Raw genomic sequence first — 19,959 nt, 5'->3', positions numbered from 1 at the left:
TGTGTGTGTGATTTATTTCAATTTTTGAAAAGATGATGGTCTGTATAGACAAATTTCTTCATGTTTAACACTGTTATCAAAATTTAACTTTTGTCATTTAGTCCATATCTGTTTGCTTTGAGGTCATTTACTCCTAATAATGTAAAATGATTTCTCAGGTGATTTATTTCCCAATGTTTCTCTTCTTTAAGACTCAGTGAACAGTTCTCAACAAGAAACACAGAGTTAATGTGTTTGTCTATCAAAAAGGGCCTTGATACTGATAAATTAGGAGTCTTGTATTTGACTCAAAAATGAGGCTGTAAAAAGGAAAACACCACATGCTTTTTAACTTACTTTACTAGTTCAGATGTGGAAGTCTTTGTTATCTCCACTTTCAGTCCTCCCAGGATATCTCCTGACCCACTATCAGCAAATGAATAGGAAGACGATGAATATCTTTCGAATTTATTTTTAAAGTGGTTATTGTTTTAGGTGGTTTTGAATGTGTTTGAATGTCCTTGAATTGAATGGGAATGAATTGTTTGATGGGTTTTTTTTATGTTTTGTTGTTTTGTGGTATTTGATAACTGAAGCCATAAAATAAAAAGATGTAGGATGCTGACCAAGTGCTGGATGTCATAGGTCTCAATCAGGTCCTCATCTTCACTAAAAGGAAGTGGCTCTTTGTTGTCTTGCAACTGTGAAACAGAGAATATACAGTATGTAAACTGCACATTATTGGGAATTTCTATGTGGACAGAATGCTACATGTGTTTTTTTTTTTTTTTATGTTTTGGAAGAAGTCTCTTAGGCTCACCAAGGCTATGTGCATTTGGACAAAAATACAGTAAAAATAGCAATATTCTGAAACGTCATTCATTCATGTGATGGCAAAGTTATATTTTCAGCTGACATTACTCCAGTCTTCATTGTCACATGATTCTTCAGAAATCATTCTAATATGCCAATTGATGCTCAAGAAACATTTCATATTATCACTATATATATATATATATATATATATATATATATATATATATATATATATATATATATATATTCTTCATTGAGCAATATCAACATGTGCCAGAACACTCCTTTTACTTATATCTTGTTTATCTTGTATCTTTGATTATCAGGATTTACTGTCCCCCAGATTATCAGGCTCAATAAACCAACAAGTTTATCAGTCACCTTCCAAATTTATGTTATCTTTGAGCAGCTTCATTATGAGACAGCTGACACATGGAAGTATTATAATTTTACCTTCTCAGCTAATGGATCCTCTTCATTTCCAGTGGAATGGTGGCATGGACTGAGAGGAAGAAAATGTCTCTGGTATAACCTCCTCATCAAAGGACAGGGCTTCCATTCTCCTGACAAGCTCACCTGTGACACGAGGACCCTTTAGGTTATTCACTGTGTCCTAACCTGTCATTATCAGGCTGGAGTTTGTAGCAACAGCTTGTTGCAACATACTGTTATAGAGTCATGCCTTACCATCACATCCTGTGATGTAGACTCTAACCGTATGAATTCCTTCACAGTCTGTGAAGATGGGAAATGACAGTTAGCGACTACTTAGTTTTGGTAATAACTTAGCCTCACATCATTCCAAACCTTACTTATTTGAAATACAAAAGAAGATATTTTGAAAATTGGACCCCATTGACTTTCATTGTATGTACAATAAAACACTGAGGCTTTTTTTCAAAATGTCATGTTTTATGTTCTGTGGAAGACGGAAAGTGATACAGGTTTGGAATGATAAAAATCATATTGTATATTGTATTGATAACATCATATTGTAGTTATGCAGTATTGCAGCGGAACAATGACTCAGCAACTGGCAATAAAGATAACGCACCAGTTTGAGGGACTGGGCTGCTACCACGTCCAGAATGATCCGGCAGAGAAGTCCACCACGAGGCTGTTAATATGGACCCTGGCTACTGACGAACTGACAGGCAGCTCAGACGTCCAGTCTACCTGAACCTTCACGACTGGCTGAGACGCACCTTCCTCCAGCTCAGGAACCTGCTCTTTTTCAAAGGCTTTGTTTTCTACTCCCAATGAGGCCACTGGTACCAAACCATCCTGTAAAGGACGGCAGATATGGGAAACACTAGAATGTGGTGACATAAACTCAGGTCAGTGTTCAGAATAAGTTTTTCTTGAAAAGCATTCTAAAAAGTTTCAAATATTTGCCAGACTGCTGTGCACAACGTACCTCTGCAGCTTATAGTTTTCCTTTTTTAAAGAGTTTGTAAATCTTCTTCAAAGCTTTATTTCTTTTCTTGAACACCCGCACTGCATTGAACCCCACCTGTAAGAATTAATAAGCTTTAAAGCACACCAAGTTTTTTTTTTAACATTTCAGAATTTAGAATTACAGTAAAGTAAACTCACCTCTTCTCTCTTCTTTTTTTCTTTGAAGTAATAAATATTTGCAAAGTAAATGGGTGAGTTGCACTTGCAAATCTTTATCCCAGAAATTTCATCAGTCTGAAAGTTTTGTATATATATATATATATATATTTTTTTTCTTTGAAGTATATATATATAAATAATATATATATATATATAATATATATATATATATATATATATAATCCCAGGAATTTCATCAGTCTGAAAGTTTTGTATATATATATATATATATATGTCAATATATGTTGTGGCCAGTTACAATACTAGTTTTTGTAGTCCTTCATGTTTTTGTAGATAGCAGTATTTGAGACATTTCCAAGGGTGGCACAAGAAGGGCTGAATGAAATAAGAGAAACCAAGGTATTATGGTATTAAGGTATTATCATCTTCAAAAACATGTCTTTAAAAACAGAATTCACCATGATTTGTTTCACAATTGATTTACATTATGTATAATTTGTTTTTAACAGGGACTTTTCTTTTATACTCTATTAAATATTACAAAACAAACATTTATGTTTAAATGTTTAATGTTGATAACATTAATATGATGCCCTTATTACTGACAATATTAACACTCATATTTTGAGTTAAACACTCATATTTTGTCTCAACAAATATACCAAAACCTTACTAAAAACTAAATTAAATAAAAAAAGGAATGAATTTGCTTTGTCAAATAAAAATTGTTACCAGTTTTGCATACTTTAAACTCAAGCATGCTTTAATATCCTTACAAATGTGCTACTTACATCCATTGTGCTCATCTCAAATGCCAGACCAGCCAGCAGACCTACATCTAAACCCAACACAATGGATGCTATAACAATGCCAGCCATCACTGACTGTGGGACAGAGAGGGATGACAAAGTTATCAGCTCCTAATGGGAATAAAAGGGTAGTAAACCAGATCAGGCAGTTTATAATTAATCTGTATCAATTAAACACCAGCAATGCAGTCATTACACTTTTTGGTATCTACTAAACAACAACAGCAAAAAAAAAAAAAAAAAAGATTTGAAGACCAATAACAAATCACTATGCAAATAAATAAGAGTTTACAAAACAAAACAAATGTAGCTGTACCCTAAAACAGCATGGTTTATATAATGCATATATTTAAAGATATCAGCTGCTGATGTAAACTTACATTCATTTGGCTTTGGAAGGTGAACGTGACCTTAAAACCAATCAGAAATCAGTATGAAAATCAATTTTTTAAATCTTTAAGGATTTGTTTTGTTTAAAGTGCTAAGAAAACAAAGCGAAACGAAATAGAACAAAGCAACACGAACAAGAAACAAAACAAAGCAGAAATGAAGCAACGCGCCAAACACAAAGTGAAACAAAACAAAATGAAACAAATGTAGCTGTGCCCTGAAGCTCTGACCTGTCTGGTTTCAAAATAGCAGTCGCTGGTGCAAACTCAGACTCCTTGAAAGACCAGTCACAAATTAGTATGCAAATACATTTTGAACAAAACCCTAACCAGAATCTTTAAGGACAAAACAAAACTCTATCTGTGCCCTAAAGATCTATGCTTCACTGCCGAGTTTAGAAAAAATAACAGCTGCTGTTGCAAACTCAAATTCGTTATCTTCTGGCAGGTGAAAGTGACCTTTAAAGGCCAACTAGTTCTTTCTGGCTCTCCCTAATATTATTGTAATTTTTCAATCAGTGGGAGAGACCCTTATTATACTTAAAAAATACTTCACACTAAAATAAGCACCCTTGCTCTTTTTCTTCCCCCAGTACTTGTTAATAGCACCCACATTTCTTGCAAGAAACCAAAGTTGTAGTTTTCAGCTGGTTTTGCCACCGACAAAGCACAAAATGCATTGTGTTCAGCACAAACCTTTTAGGTGTTATTTATTTTCCCATGCTAATTTAGCCATTGGACGAAAGCATATTTTGAGTGTCAGACACATTCACACAGAACCTGGTTGCCACCGACTCTGTAATCATGTTTAGTTGCATAGACTTTTGCCACTGACACTGCGTCTCCATAACCAACCACTGCTGTGGAAAAACTAGAGCCCAACATATTCCCAATAAGTGCTATATTTGGAGTTTGTGGTGGTGCATCCCTGTGGAAACACAAGCAGATATATAGTTACTACAGATTCACATACCAGTTTTGTACTTGTACTAGGAGTGTTTTATGCAGTCGTCTCTGATGCATGCAATTACATAATGTGTAACTTGATTATTTTATCTTTATCACAGGTTTTAATGGTGAATGTTGTAACTTTACCTGGAATAATCTAACCAGCGCCATCATGGTACAAGCCACCAGGATTCTCCTCTTGCCTCTACATCAGTCTCAATTAACCTTTCATCTGTCACTGTCTCATTCACACCTGTGATGTTCACTGAATGCAGAAAGTGCTCGTCGGGAGCTAAGGTCAAAACTACAGAGCCAGCCATCAGACAGGTGACAGGGAATGAACCTAAATGAGAAATAGAGACAAATAAGAGAACAACAAAAAAGATCAGCAATTTTTTTCAATATTTAGACATTTTCTGTATGCATAATATAATTGCACGGATTACTATATTTGTATACAACACTGCATGGAATACTCTTTGCATATGAATAAACCCAAAGTAATATTATCATTTTCTTTTTAATGAATCGTTATTTAATTGCATTTCTAACAATCAAGACATTTTCTATAGAAAAATGGATTAAATGACCAAAATAACCATATACAAGATAATAACTGCATGCCATTTTTATTGAATAAAACATGCATTTACCATTACATACTATATATTCGTTATTGTTTCACTTAATGCAGTAAGTAGTACATTATGCAGTACTATATATCTTTTTTAAAGGTTGCTTATTTGATACTGTATTTATTAATTTACACCTACCCACAAAAACAATGTAGATGTGTCTGGATGCAATGCATAAGCCACACATGTACAACAAATTCAAACAATGACCTTAAAGTGGCTTCACTTGTAAACAGCATACTAGTCATGTGGTGACCCCAAAAACGACATCACATTGCTTGACTGGGTACTTAGGGGGCCAATCCAGGATTGGCAGATGCCCCTTTATCTTCTGAACATGAATTTATTTTATCAGTGTGTTAAAAAAAAAAAAAAAATTTTTTAATAATTATGAATATATAAATTACTATATGATATGATAGGCCATATACTCAGCCACAGGTTCTACTCAGCCGTTCAAACCCGGTTTGAGTGATACGTGTGGGCATGTGGTAGTATTCTGAAAACACTCGTCCCTGATTGTTTGTCTGCGTTTTGTTTTATTTTTTGTATGTAGAATATGAGTTTTTGTTGTATTTTATCTGTTAAATGATGATGAGAATTTTTGGTTGGTTGTTTGTCTGTTTATAAATTTTTGAATATAGACGTGAAAGTACACTATTCAAACTTAAATTGTTATAATTCATAGACGCTTTTGAATACAGACCAAAGGTTGGTCTCTTTTTTAAAGAAGACAATCTGCAGATTATTGCAGGCAGAAGTGAAATCATTTCAAAAAATGAAAGCATATAAAAAGTTATAGAAGTTTAAATTTACTGTAAAGAAAATGTTACTGTACTATTTTTTATTATATTTATATTAAAATAAATATTTTATAAAATATGTTTAAATCCCCAAAATTTATATTTAATTAAATATGTATGTATAATTTGTTTTTGTTATTTGTTTTTGGTTTGTATAAAAAATGATGTTGTTATTCAATTTTGTTTAGGTGTTATACCACAAACAGCCACCGGATGCCATTCAAACTCCACTGAATTTTTTAAAATTATTCTGTCACAATGTATCAATTTCTCTCTCAATATTATGTCTATGACACAAATAACTACCAAATTGGAATCTTGAGACTCAGACCTTTCCAACGATATGTATTTTGTCAAGACTATGAAAAGTTTTGATTCTAAAAGCGTAATATATTTGGAATATGGACACCTCCCACAAAGTGGGAGGAGCTCGCTAAAAGATTTTAAAGTACGATTCCATTTAACGCAGTGTCCGATTTCAAAATGGTTTTCACAGGATGAATTTGGAGGTTTTTGTAAGCTTTCAAATGATATATAATTTATGATGATTGCTAAAATATGTGATAGGGTAAAAGGAAGCAAAAATATTTTTTTGTGACAAAGGTCAGAACTCCTTATGATGTATATTTGAGGTGCACTCTTGTCATAATTTAATCTATTACTGTTCCTACTAACTTTTTTAACAACAAAGAGTGGTCAAATATCTATTAGGAGTCTTACTTTCCAACGATATATAGTTTTTCATGATTAGGTTAGGTCTGTTAATTGTAATATATTGAAGTAAACTTAACGGGACGGTGACAGTTATCTGTTTTTGATTTTATGAGTGTTGTTAAAGTTTCATTTTCTTTCTCTCTTTTTCTAGGATGACTAATTAGAGGCTCCTGCCTCCCCTGTGTCAGAACAATCTGATCGAACAGACCAAAAGAGCCCTTATCCCTTTCTCTGGCAGTACCTCCCTGTTCAATAGACCAGCTCTTCCAGGTCTGCACTAAGATCACTGGACCCACTGACATCAGAAACCCTTGCAAAAGTTGGGAGGAGATCCAATCTCCCTCTCTGAATAAGAAGGTTTGTGTATACCACTCTTTCCCTCACATTTGAGAACCATAAGTACGAACACAATGGAAAACCTTATTCAAGTGTATTTAAATAAATTCATTTCTTGTCTATCATAGTTTATATTAAAATACTCATTGATTATGAAGTCTTAACTGTTAGGTTTTGAGTTTGTCAGAAGGAAATGCAGGGTTCATCTATGGCAGGCATCCTCTTAAATGCACATATTGTCCTTGTCTATGAAGTCGGTTCTCTTAATATAAGCAGTGTTGGGATTTGGGAGGTGTATCAGAGTTAAGCACCAACAGGAAGCATGAGGGAATTACAGAGGCCCACAGCATGCATCCTTGCCAAGGGTGACTGTCCCTCCCAATCTTGTTGGAAAGCATGTGTGTCTGTTTGCTAGTAAATGAGTTTGTTTGCGATAGAAAGGGAGTACTTTGGCAACACAAAATTTATTTTTGCCATGCCAATAAAAGATCGATTAATGTTTTAACGTGTTTTTGCATCATTGAGCAATGTAGCCAATCACAGACATATGTTGATTTCTTGAATCAGAGGCGTTTAAGTTAGAATCCACTCACCTCTGAAAAAGTTTTTTTTTTTGTGTTGTTGTTTTGAGGGGGTATTATCTTTTTATAAAAGTGTTTTTGTGTTTTGTGGTGTGTAGAGATTTTTTTTTAATAATGTATCTTTGTGAGATCGCGATCACTAAGATGAGTCACAGCTTTTTTATTGATTATGAAAGGAGAGCTCTTTGCACCATAGCAACAGACGCCACTAATATCCTAGCATATAAATATATAATAAGTGGGGCCTGTTGAAAGGTAACAATGGAAGTTTCTACAGATTCTTTGGAAGATTTAAAAGTAGAAATATGAAGTGTATAATTTTATAACAGCACTTATATTAATTATTCATTTAAAAGTTGTTTAAATAAACTTTACAGTCATTTTTTTTATATTGCATTTTCATGGTGACAAAGTTTTACAATTTGATATATTTTATATAAATTGTACTACTACAATGAATAGCGATTTCTTTGTTTGTCTGTTTGTTTTCATGTATATTTTAATCATTTTAACATGCATATTCTTTGATTCACTTCCTTTTAAGTGCCTCACTGCAACCCAGATTTATGCCTTTTTTAAACAAAAAGGAGGAAGTGTAAATTAATTTTGTAACCAACATTATGCCACAAATGCTGTTGAATGAGCTTAACTTATACTGAACCTAGAGTCCAACTGGTATGCTGTCAGTCTGGGGTTTGTGTATTATTATATTATATTATATTATATTATATTATATTATATTATATTATATTATATTATATTATATTAAGGTTATACACACATTTATAACAGATGAATATTATTTTTTTCTTTATTTATTCTTGCATTAGGATTTGTTATTATCTTGTCCATTAAACCAATTTATTTTCATCTGCTGTACATCAGAGCTCTGCAAAAAAAAAAAACATTTAGTCAAAGTCAGTTAACTGTATGTGATTTGAATGTGATATTTGGCAGTATAACATGATAGTTCTAGGCCTGATGTATCTGATGTCACCTGATTTTAGCATTTTAGACCTGGAGAAAGTTTCTTTATTATGAAGTGACATTTTATCCTTACGTCTCTCACACGTGTTACATGTTGATTATGCAGTTTCCTCTCATCTACTGGCCAAGATAATCTTCAAGAAGAAAAACACAGAGGTGCAGTCATTACTTATTTCATATATCATTGTTTAGATGGAAATTTCCCCTCTGGTGTTCATTTAATGTAGCCTACTTCTACTGTTTTTATCATGGTAGATGGCCATGAGTCAAGAACAGTCTCTAAATATTTATAAATTAAGATGACTATGCCAGTATTGCACAGTACAGTTTAAGAACTCCAGGTTTTAACTTCTTAAAGTAGCTGTAAGACTGACCAAACATGCAGAACTAACAGATTCACTTCCACCTAAGTTGCATGAGTGAACCTTGACCAGAGAGAGAAATGCTTCCACTCATTACTTTATCACCCACAGAACACTTACAGTAGTTAACTTCACACACATGCTACATGCACTGGGGAAAAAAAAGAAAAATGTGTATATGTATACTTATGTATACTTCGAGAAGAAATATCAGTATACAGTCTCTGTGCAAAGTTACATAGTTGTACCACAAGTGTGTCTTCCACACAAGCGGATTATTGAATCATTCACTCAATCGATTCGTTAGTTGAACAAATTTAATATATTTCACGTGTTTAAAAGGCATAAACATTTTGATTACACATGACAACAGCAAATATCATATTTTATCACTCTGTTTTAATTGTTTTTGACTTGATTATACTAGAAATTGATTCACATGGCGCACTGAAGGAACGAGTGTTGGCTGATTCTTCATTTCGTTTCAATAAAATGTACTGCTCATTCAGGTTTTTATAAATTATATTATATTATTATACATTTTTATAAATGATATGTTTCTTTACAACACATTTGAATGTTGTTTACTCGTGTTATAGTTCGTTTTTGAAGGAAGAAAAGCATCAGCTCATTGATGAAAAATGAGTCATATGAGAACGATTCCTTCACTTAAAAGATTTGCTCAAACCAAAACACCACTAAGCATCACTGATTTTCGTTCTTGTTTTGTATATTTATGCAGTGTGATTTGTGGTTATTAATATCCTACTAAATAAATTTTTAATACATTTTGAAATTTTGTTGATTGTGGCACTTTTTGTGGCAGTTTAAATGACATTGGCGTTATTTATTCTTCCACACAACTCGCGGTCTACGCTGAGGTTTGAAGTTCACAAGTAGTAACTACTGTCCCCTCCCAGCTGGTGAGTTTTACTCCAGGTTGTGTCTCAAAATCTATCAAGCTGCTTACCAAGACAGCATTTTGGGTTGCTAATCCTCATAGCTGCGGCAAAGCTCTGCTTGGAGCGCGTTTACGTTGCGCAGAATGTTGCATGCGTCCTTGTTACCCACAGTGCTGCCTAGTTAGGCAGCTCAGAAGGTTTTTAGGCGCAGCCAGCGTCTCAGTTCCGCAATGTGAAGCGGTATCTGTCTCAGAATGTCAGCAGGATGTGTCATTACTGGCGTTATGGATCTAAAAAGCGAGCTGCTGAAGTCCATCTGGTACGCGTTCACGTCTCTGGATGTAGAGCAGAGCGGAAAAGTGTCCAAGTCGCAACTGAAGGTCAGACCACCTGTGTACCTTTGACTTGACTTGCGTTTCAGTGTGTTCAAGTGACGTTTTCTTTAACTCTACATTAAACTGGTTGCTTATTTATTTTATATGTACAGTGTCATAATGTTTTATACATTGGAGATAGGTAAATGTCATATTTTATTATCAAGAGATTGATATTGTTGCAAAGAAAGGAACAAAAATACGAATAGTCATGCCATATAACCTAAACGCACACACATACACACACATTTACTTTCTTAATGGGGGCATTCCATATAGAGAGATACGTTTATACTGAACTAATTAAAAAATAGTACTTACATAAACCTAACCCAAACAGAAACAAAATTCAGCATTTTTATAATAATAATAATAAACCGTTATATATATATATATATATATATATATATATATATATATATATATATATATATATATATATGGTCTTTTTTTATTTTTATTTTTTTATTTTGTTATTCTATTGTAGCACTTTGAGATTCTGTTAATGAAAAGTGCGTTACAAATAAAATGTATTATTTTAGTATATTATATATATATATAATATATATATATATATATATATATATATATTGTCAGATTTAGCTCACTTTTGGTACTTATTTGTCACCAAAATATTGTTAGGTGGGTACGCATAAACCCTAACGTAGTAATAAATGATCTCAGATAATCTAAAAGCTTATTTCTTTGTGCGATTTGTTTTCATGGATATTGAGGGGGTAATTGAATGTCATCACTGGGTTGGTGAACCTGAAAATAAATACCTGAAGACAGTCAGCCTGCAGACAGCTTTGACAGTCTTTCTCATGTTTAAACATGTCCCGGGTCGGCCCTTTGCTCAAAATTTAGGCATAAACAGTCATGCGTCCAGACTTGTTAGATCTTTCACAAAGCGTTTTAGCAATTGCCCGCAAATTTATGTGTGTAAAACTATTATTGTATATTATATAAAAAATTCTGCTGATTCTGTGTCATATAATATCACCGCAGTGTCCCATGATCATGTCAATAAATTGGCTTTTAAATGCTATTCATTTTTCACAGCTGAAGAGTGACTAAATGAAATCAGGTCAAGCCTTTCAAAGAGTTAACTTCACTTTTCTGGCCCATGTTGGCAATTACTTCTACCAAACTGGTTTCTAGGTGATTTTTAGTAGATGTACTATATGAAGTCAGTTCCCCTCCAGTTGACACAGATATCCTAGCATAGTAACCACAAATTAACATTGAATATGGATATTTTCTATGAACTTTGACCAGGAAGTGTTTTTGAACATTACATCTATTGTCGTATCATTTACAAACTTAAATATGTGCTTATGCTGTCTTCCAAATAAGTGCCATTTGGTCTGATATTTTGTTATCGAATGCAACATTTTTAGGTTTGCACATCCTTTTGGGGTCACTTTAAGATAACCGGTAGCTCAGTTATATCTAACACACTAGGCTGTAGTTACACTTGCTCTCTTACCTCTTGTGTGTGTGGTCTTGATTATCTGTCATTATCACTATCACAATCTAAAACATAACGCGTGTGTGTGTGTTTGTGTGTGTTTCTTCACCAGGTTCTCTCACACAATCTCTATACAGTGCTGAATATTCCTCATGATCCTGTGGTGTTAGAGGAGCACTTTAAGGACGATAGCAATGGGCCTGTGTCCAACCAGGGGTACATGCCCTACCTCAACAAATACATTCTGGCAAAGGTCTAGTAACGCTCCAGAATTACCAAAAATGAAACTCTGTCATCATTTCCCTTGTGAAAAAGAATAAGAGATTCTACGTTTTAAGAAGAGATTCTAAAAGAATAAAAGATTTAAGTATATAGTTGAATTTAAGAATCTTTTCAAGTAAAAGTACATATTTTTCTGTAATTTTAGACTTCTGTTATCTTTGAGATGTAGTTAAAGTGTACTACCGAATGTACTGACAAGCATTTATAGTAAACTAAAATATACTTGAACGTAATTTATTTTTAAACTTGTACGTCATGTGTTTATATATATATATATATTTGTAATCACACATTTGTAATGATATAGCTGCGGTTTAGTACATTTAAAATAACTTTAAATGCAGTATCAAATAACACTGAAATTATAATCAAGTACTTTGTATGTTAGACACAACATCAAAATAAATGTACTTCTTTAAAAAAAGGTAATTAAAACATTGATTTAGAATGTACTTTAATGTAAACCCATTTATTTGACATTAAAATAAAGTGCACTTTTTAAAAGTGTCATGTAATCTTTTTAAGTAGCACATGTACCTTTTATTTCTTTGAAGTTAATGAATTTTATTAAATATTATACAATCTGCAAGTACAGTTATCATTTTAAGATTTAAAGTAAACTCCAAGTGCAGATTCGATATAAATAAGCATGCTTCTTTTACTCAACCTCATGTTGTTTCAAATCCATGTGACTGACTTTCTGCCATGAAACACAAACTGAGAAATTTTAACGAATTTTCTAGTTGCTCTTTTTTTCTAAGCAATTATAATGAATTGAGCTTGTTAGCATTGAAAAGGATGCAAATGTTCCCTTAGAGTACAATATATATTTTTTAATATTTCTGCTTTTGTGTTCCACATAAAGCCATACAGGTTAGGAATGAAATTATACTAATGAAATAATGACCGAATGTTAATAGAACACTGGGAAATGTCTTTTGGCAAACAGTGTCAGGTGATGTTTTCTTGGCTGTTAATAGTATTGTGTTAATTTACAGGCCACAGAGGGGACGTTCAGCAAGGAAACCTTTGATGATCTGTGCTGGACGATGACATCGAAGAAGAACTGCAAACCCAGCATTCAACAGGGCCTGTGTTCACCGAAAGACTGCTTCAAACTCTTCTGTCTGTTCAACCTGCTTTCTGAAGACCGTTACCCATTAGTCATCATTCAGCCGGAGGTGAGAGCGAGAGAAAGAGGGGCAGATGCAGATAAGCATAGTTGCAAATAAGCATTGCTGATATGATACACATGAAACCAGACTGTGGCTGAAATACTAATAAAAAAATAAATGTTAATATATAAATCTCTTAAGATATGTATATAAAGGTAAATAATATCAGACTAAAGCATTCAGACACTGGACATTACCTAATACTGCTTAGACTTCCTCACTATTGGTTAGTCTATTCTTATTTTTTCGAACAGAGCAGTTTTATGATGCTAAAGTAAGAGTTGACACTTAAAGCAAGACTGTAAACTTGAGAATCTCAAAGTCGGTTTTTCAGACAAGGTTGAAGTAGTATGAAGCTACACCATGGCGTTGCTTTTTTTTTTTTTTTTTTTTAAGGAAGGAAGTGACACAAGAAATGGAACTACATATAGATGGGGTGATTTCCTGATGATAACACATGTCAAAAGTAGATTTTTATCAAGTAACCAAATCTGAAGATGTTGTAACTTGCATTTCTTGCCATCTGTATTCTTTCATCTCATCCCCATTTGGTTTTCTTTAGTATATAACAAATGAAACTGCTTGAAAATCAGTTTTATGATCTCATGACATATTTGTCATATAAATGTCATATTTTAACAAATAATATGTGTTTTTCCTTGAAGAAAATCAAACCTATGTTTAGTAATAAATAAATAAACACAATTTGTTATTTTAAATGTATTTTATTTTACTAAAATAATAAAATAAAATAGTTTATTCAATTCAAATGTATTTTATTTATTACTCCAACACTATATCCCTATTTAATTTTTTTATTTAAATATTTTGTGAGATTCATCCTTACACATATATAGAGTATATAAGTATATATAGTCTAGAAATATCTTATATTATAGTATTAATATATATCTTATAGTATATTAGAATATGTAGTTTATTATATTAAGGGAGTCGTGGCCTAGTGGTAAGAGAGTTTTTTTACTAATAATAATGTTGTTGTTTGTTGTATTGTCTGATGTGGTGTTGTTGAGGAAGCAACAAACCCCCTGTTTCCCTGGGCGCCGCAGCATAAATGGCTGCCCACTGCTCCCGGTGTGTGTTCACGGTGTGTGTGTTCACTGCTGTGTGTGTGCACTTTGGATGGGTTAAATGCAGAGCACGAATTCTAAATATGGGTCACCATACTTGGCTGTATGTCACTTCACACTTATTTTAACTTATATATAGTCTATAAGTATCTTAATATAGATTTAGATTAAAAAAAAATTTAAATCTTACCAATGCACTTGCTCTAAGAGCTCATAGGTTGCAGATGCTAATGTGCCAACCCAAAGTCATGAATGCTCTTTTGCCTCTGTTAATTTAGTTAGAGTACCTGCTAACGAAAATCTCCAGTGCAATGAGCCTGGAGTGGGATGGGACTTTACTGGAGGAACTTTTGTCCCAGAATGCTGCTCTTCAGGATGGCATGTCAGTGTGGGAGTTCCTTGAACATTTAAGTGCTGGCCAGCTTTTGCATGTTGAGAGTAAGGAGTCCTTCAGTCTTGCTGTGGATGATGTTTTCATGGAGATGTACCACAACATTATCAAGAAGGTGACTGATGCTTTGTGTGCAGCGCACTAGGTTGATACTGTATTGTGTGTTATTTCCTAGTGTTATTAATCCTAGTAAATTAATACAAATAATGTGCAACTCAGCCTACACTACAATGTTACTTACATTGTAACATCGCAGAATGGTCCTTTCTGCATTGTGTAACACATGGCATGTCATTGACACAATCATTTAGTCCCATTCTATCTGTTTCCTTTTTGCTTTATCCATCAGGGCTACCTGTTGAAGAAGGGGCATGTTCGCAGGAACTGGCAGGAGCGCTGGTTTGTTTTAAAGCCCAGTAGCCTGATGTACTATGTCAACGAAGACCTGAAGGAAAAGAAAGGAGAGGTCCTGCTGGAAGAGAACAGTGTGGTGGAGGTTGATCAGCAATAACTGTATTCCACTGTAAAATAAATATTATAAATGCATTAGGCCTCCTAACTTTCTCATTTTCGTCATCACACTCAGAATCAACCGGATAAAGAAGGGCGCCGCTGCCTGTTCTGTGTGAATACTGCCATCAGGACCTACGAGATGAGTGCCTCAAACATGAAGCAGAGAGTAGACTGGGTACAAGGTAAGGGTCGCACATGCTAATAACTACTGTTGTAGACAAGACCACCTAATCCGAGATCAAGACCAATGTGTGTGGAGACAGAGACAAGACCAAGACCAAACCAACACTACTGAAATTCATCTGAAGGGTCCACATTTACTGCTTGAGAAATGTCTTATTTTTAATCATTAAAGACACTATATAGAGCTGTTACTAATCAAATTAAATCACTAACAACAAAATTCATCTTTGCACTGCAGTGGTGGCGGCATAGAAATTTTATCTGAATTGGTACAATTTCAAAAGCATAAATAATGTTAAAAATAATTAAAATACAACAAGCTTTAAAATAAACTAAAACAACTAAAACTTCAAGATATTTCTTAGTATTTGGTTATTTTTTAATAATGAATATATGTATTTCTAGTCATGCTAGAAAGGAGGGGAACTTCAAATATTGTTGTGGACAAAAGGGGCCCTTCAACAATCAACAGTTTTGAGATCCACTAGTATAAATCAAATTATTTATTGTTGTTATTTAGTTATTTAATTAGGTATTGATTGCATTTGAAACAGAAAGTTTTACAACCAGTCACATTAATGATGGTAATAAATAAATCAGTCAATGCACTGGCAATTTATTGAAATCCCCTTGTCTTGACTGGTCTTGAAACAAAATCCCGAGTCCTCTTAGTCGGAGACCAATACAAGCCCGAGTACAAGACCAAGACCTTTAAAAAATGGTCCAAAACCAGTCTTGAATACTGCAACACTACTAATAACACTCTTACTGTCTTGTCAAAGTGTCCTGGTTTTTGAACGATGATGTCCTGTTTTGTAGCCATTCAGACAGCATTGAGATTGAGAGCCGAGGGGAAGATCTCTCTCCATCAGGAGCTGAAATTGAGCAGACGCAAGCAGAGAGAAACCCTTCAGAGAAGCCAGAACAACCAGAGCAGCCACAGCGAACCCACTGAAGTTGAGACACCGCAGCACTCTTCTCCGGAGCAGCAGGGGGAGAGTGAGCGCTTGGAGCAACACATCGAAGGCATTATTCAAGTAACTCATGGGGGAATAGGGCAAAAGCGGAATGTTCTAAATAGTATGCTACCATATTAATCTTATTATATCTGCAGTAAACAGTTTGTGTACTGTGGACAGTATGCAAATTTTGATCTACCTACTTTTTCTCTAAAATGTGCAGTATATAATATAGCAGTGGTTCTAAACCAGGGCCTCAGCTTCTCAACTTCTTTTAAATGAATACATTAACATCCTGTTTCATTAAAATGTGTTGTCACACTACATCTGCTTCTTAAAACACATTTTTAACACATTCATGCACTTGCATTGCTATGACAAATTCACTGACTGAAAACAGCACTTTGAATAAAACAGTTGCATGACATTGTGTTGTACTGTATTAAAGGAACATCGGATGAAATTTAAACTTTTTTAGGTTTTTTTTTTTTTTGCTTTTAGTTAGGTTTCTGGCATGTCTGCCAGCTCAGAGAAGCTGAAAAATAAATCTACTATAAATTAGTTAGAAAAGAAAGCCATGGCCGTGCTACTGTTTTAAGTGTTTGTTGTTATTACATAAGGTGCTCAGTTTCACATACTGTTTTAAAAAAATAGTTGGTAGTATACAATATGTACTGTGCAGTATTGTGTTATTTTGTCTTAAAATTTAGTTTTTGTTTGTCCCCCAGAAACAGAGGGAGGTGGAGGCAAAGCATAAAGAAGAAGAAAAGCAGGAGCGAGAGAAACAGCAGGCAATACAGAGAGATCTGGAGAGACAGCTAGAAGAAGCTAAAGAGGTGAGACAGAGAGAAAACAGTTTTTTTTAACCATCCTGTATCATTAATAAGTGTTGTCACACTACATCTACTTAAACACATTTTAACACATTCGTGCACTTGCATTACTATGACAAATCTATTTGTAGTGTTAGAGCATTAGAAACAATAGTGATCAAGTTGCTTAAGTAGGCCAAAGAGAAGATGACAGCCACGTTGACTGAGATGCAGAAGGAGGTACAGCAGCAGAAGAAAAGGATTCATGAATTACAACTCACACAAGTTAAACTGGAGGAGGCACTCAATGCTCAGATTCACGCCCGTTTAGAAGAAGACGGGATCCGACAGGAACTGGAGAGGTACTGCTAATCTCATATTATTTCATCATACTTTTGCCAACACACAAGGACACTCTAATTTCTTTCATTTATACTTGCAGGCAGCTTGAGGAGGAGCAGAAGAAACTTGTAGAGCTTCAGCTGAAAACCTCTGCTGTGGGGAGTCAGGAGGATTCTTTCACCACAACACCTCCCAGCAGTCAGCAAACAGAAGAGAGCACAGAGGTGACAGACAAAGTTGACGCAGAGAACTAAAGATAGTAAAGAGACAGTTTTGTAGAGTCAGTTACATTTTTTTGTTGTTGTTGTTGGTGTTGTTGCTGTTGTAGCATTTCATTTTATATTAAGCCAAGGTTATTATAGCAAAACATTCAGAATTTACAGTATTTTTACGTGATCCTTATCATTGCCTCTCTTGCTCTTAGAATCAAAGCAGTAAATCAAACTGTCAGAGAGCTGCCCAGATTTTTTCCCTTTTGTCTCATTAATCTCTGTTGAAAACACTCCATTAACCACACTCTACAAATCCCTGTTTGCACTATTTGAGCGGACAGTCATTTGTAGTCATGTCTTAAACCATCGTGGGCATTATCGATTTTGCTCATTCACTCCCATAATACACCTTAATAACAAGTGTACAACCAATGTATACTCAAAGGCTAGCTGTTAGAGGATACCCATGTACTGTATTATAAGGATTGTCTCAGGTTGCTCATTCGTTTTCATTTACTCCTTCAAGTGGGCTTTATTAGTAGAGTAATGTATGGAATAGTGAATGAGTGTATAGGGGGTGATTTGGGATACAGCTGTTGGGTTAGTATTGGTAACATTTCATTTAATGTGTCTATCCAGCCCTGTGTGATGACCTGTAGTACTGATTTAAAAGAATATTCTATGACATTAGTAAGCCCAAGTGCCCTTGGTTGTGACACACTCTACCGCTCAAAATTTTAGGGTTGGCAAGATTATTCAAATGTTTTATCCTCACCAAGACTGCAATGTATGATCAAAAACAGAGTACAGTAAGATTTTTCATAATTAGTATTAATAGCAATACAGTAGAATTCTATTTGAATATATTTTAAAATGTAGTTTATTCCTGTGATGGCAAAGCTGAATCAGCAGCTGTCACATGATCTTTCAGAAATCATTCTAATATGATGATTTGATGCTCAAGAAACATTTATTATCATTTTATTTATTTATTTATTTATTATTATTATTATTTAAAAACAGCATGTATTTTAAGTATTTTGTAAAATTAGGTATTTGCCATTAATAATGATCAATTTAATGCATCCTTGCTGAATAAAGTTTTTTTTTTTTTTTTTTATCTTACTGACCCCAAACTTTTTAATGGTATTTCGTATTTCGCATTGCAACCAGTTCGATAACTGAAAAGTGTAAATGAAATTTGGACCAAATTTTCACTTTTTCCTTTTTCTTTATGTTTTCTTCATGTAAATGCCGTTTTTTTTTTTATAATTGACTGAAGTCCATGTGCATGTGTAGTTCACACAGTCATGAACTGTGATTTAATGCAAGCATCGCTTGGCTGGACCAGCACTGTTCTAATTGCAACTTGTTTAGTAGTACATTAACAAACACCTTTTATTGTAAATGGAGATACCTGTCCATGAATCGACTTCCACTGCAACACCACCCAACATCCAGCGATCAGAGGAGAGCAGCCAGCACAACACAGAAGTGAGAGACTAGAAAAGAGTGGGGTTAACAAAAAAGGGCCATTTGTGCTACATAAATGATGCCTCAAATCATGCCATATTGCTTTAAGTGATCAGACTTTTGACCCCATGTCATATTCTATGTATTTATATACAGAGAGAATTGGTGAATCAGTCTACTACAACTCAGATGCTTAAGCACTGGAAAATTCAGCATAACCACCTCATGAAGCCTATCACACCAGGAGGTAAGATGCAGTGTCAATCACTCATTTTTTTATGGCCCGAGTAGTTTTGGACTGTCACGTGAATATGAAATAAACAAGATATGTTCTGCTTGATCATATCTACACAATCATAAATGGCTTTAATTATCATTGTTTTTTACTTGTCGGCTCATTTCCAGACAAAGTCGAACATCTGCCAGTAAAGTCCACCTGCCCCAGACAGGGCCATGCCCTCACCAGCACAGAGTTCATTGCTAAGGTTCAAACAGGCATCACCCAAGACAAAGGAAATGGTTACAGCCCATCACCAAATCAAGAAGAGGAAGAACAGGGTTCCTAAATTTGTGTCCTAAATCTGTATATCTATAATAGATTATACATGTTTTGTACATCTGGTTTGCCCAATGTGTTTAAGTTTGGCTGCAGGTCGAAGTCTTATTTTATTATATATGTACATACGTAGTAATCAGCTTTTTTATTATGTAACATGCACAACATGGTAACACTTTACAATAAGGTTCCATTACTTAATGTTAGTTAATGTATTAACTAACATGAACAATTAATGAACAATACATTTATTACAGTATTTATTAATCTTTGTTAATGTTAGTTA

At 34.2% G+C, this 19,959-nt stretch overlaps 1 protein-coding gene and 1 pseudogene across 3 annotated transcripts; one reads left to right on the top strand and one right to left on the bottom strand.

Annotated features, from left to right (window-relative positions):
- Nucleotides 1–1,254: 1,254 nt before the first annotated feature.
- LOC122140012 lies at nucleotides 1,255–2,502 on the bottom strand (annotated as a pseudogene).
- Nucleotides 1,996–19,732, top strand: LOC109067881 (differentially expressed in FDCP 6-like). Of its 3 annotated transcripts, XM_042741342.1 has the most exons (14): nucleotides 1,996–2,132; nucleotides 4,639–4,846; nucleotides 6,823–7,028; nucleotides 11,797–11,937; nucleotides 12,965–13,147; nucleotides 14,511–14,738; nucleotides 14,973–15,119; nucleotides 15,210–15,318; nucleotides 16,139–16,356; nucleotides 17,007–17,114; nucleotides 17,286–17,452; nucleotides 17,533–17,656; nucleotides 19,274–19,364; nucleotides 19,523–19,732. In XM_042741342.1, the coding sequence occupies exons 4-14, from the start codon at nucleotides 11,905–11,907 to the stop codon at nucleotides 19,681–19,683; spliced, it is 1,569 nt and encodes a 522-aa protein (XP_042597276.1). In that variant the 5' UTR covers nucleotides 1,996–2,132; nucleotides 4,639–4,846; nucleotides 6,823–7,028; nucleotides 11,797–11,904; the 3' UTR covers nucleotides 19,684–19,732. The 3 variants fall into 3 exon arrangements, with proteins under 3 accessions (XP_042597276.1, XP_042597269.1, XP_042597284.1); XM_042741335.1 differs by lacking the exons at nucleotides 1,996–2,132; nucleotides 4,639–4,846; nucleotides 6,823–7,028 and adding an exon at nucleotides 9,979–10,219; XM_042741350.1 differs by lacking the exons at nucleotides 1,996–2,132; nucleotides 4,639–4,846; nucleotides 6,823–7,028 and having other exon boundaries at nucleotides 11,797–11,900.
- The last annotated feature ends 227 nt before the right edge of the window (nucleotides 19,733–19,959 follow it).

Source organism: Cyprinus carpio, chromosome A4 (assembly GCF_018340385.1).
Source record: "Cyprinus carpio isolate SPL01 chromosome A4, ASM1834038v1, whole genome shotgun sequence".
Lineage (NCBI taxonomy): Eukaryota > Metazoa > Chordata > Actinopteri > Cypriniformes > Cyprinidae > Cyprinus > Cyprinus carpio.
The sequence above is the reverse complement of the archived record's forward strand: the minus strand, read 5'-3'. Positions and strand labels throughout refer to the sequence as shown.

Bases quoted from the DNA above. Each gene is read 5' to 3' on its own strand.
- LOC109067881 (XM_042741335.1), top strand. From the start codon at position 10,094: ATGTCAGCAGGATGTGTCATTACTGGCGTTATGGATCTAAAAAGCGAG. The intron at 11,938-12,964 runs GTCTAGTAACGC...GTTAATTTACAG, and splicing joins ACAAATACATTCTGGCAAAG to GCCACAGAGGGGACGTTCAG. The intron at 19,365-19,522 runs GTAAGATGCAGT...GCTCATTTCCAG, and splicing joins GAAGCCTATCACACCAGGAG to ACAAAGTCGAACATCTGCCA.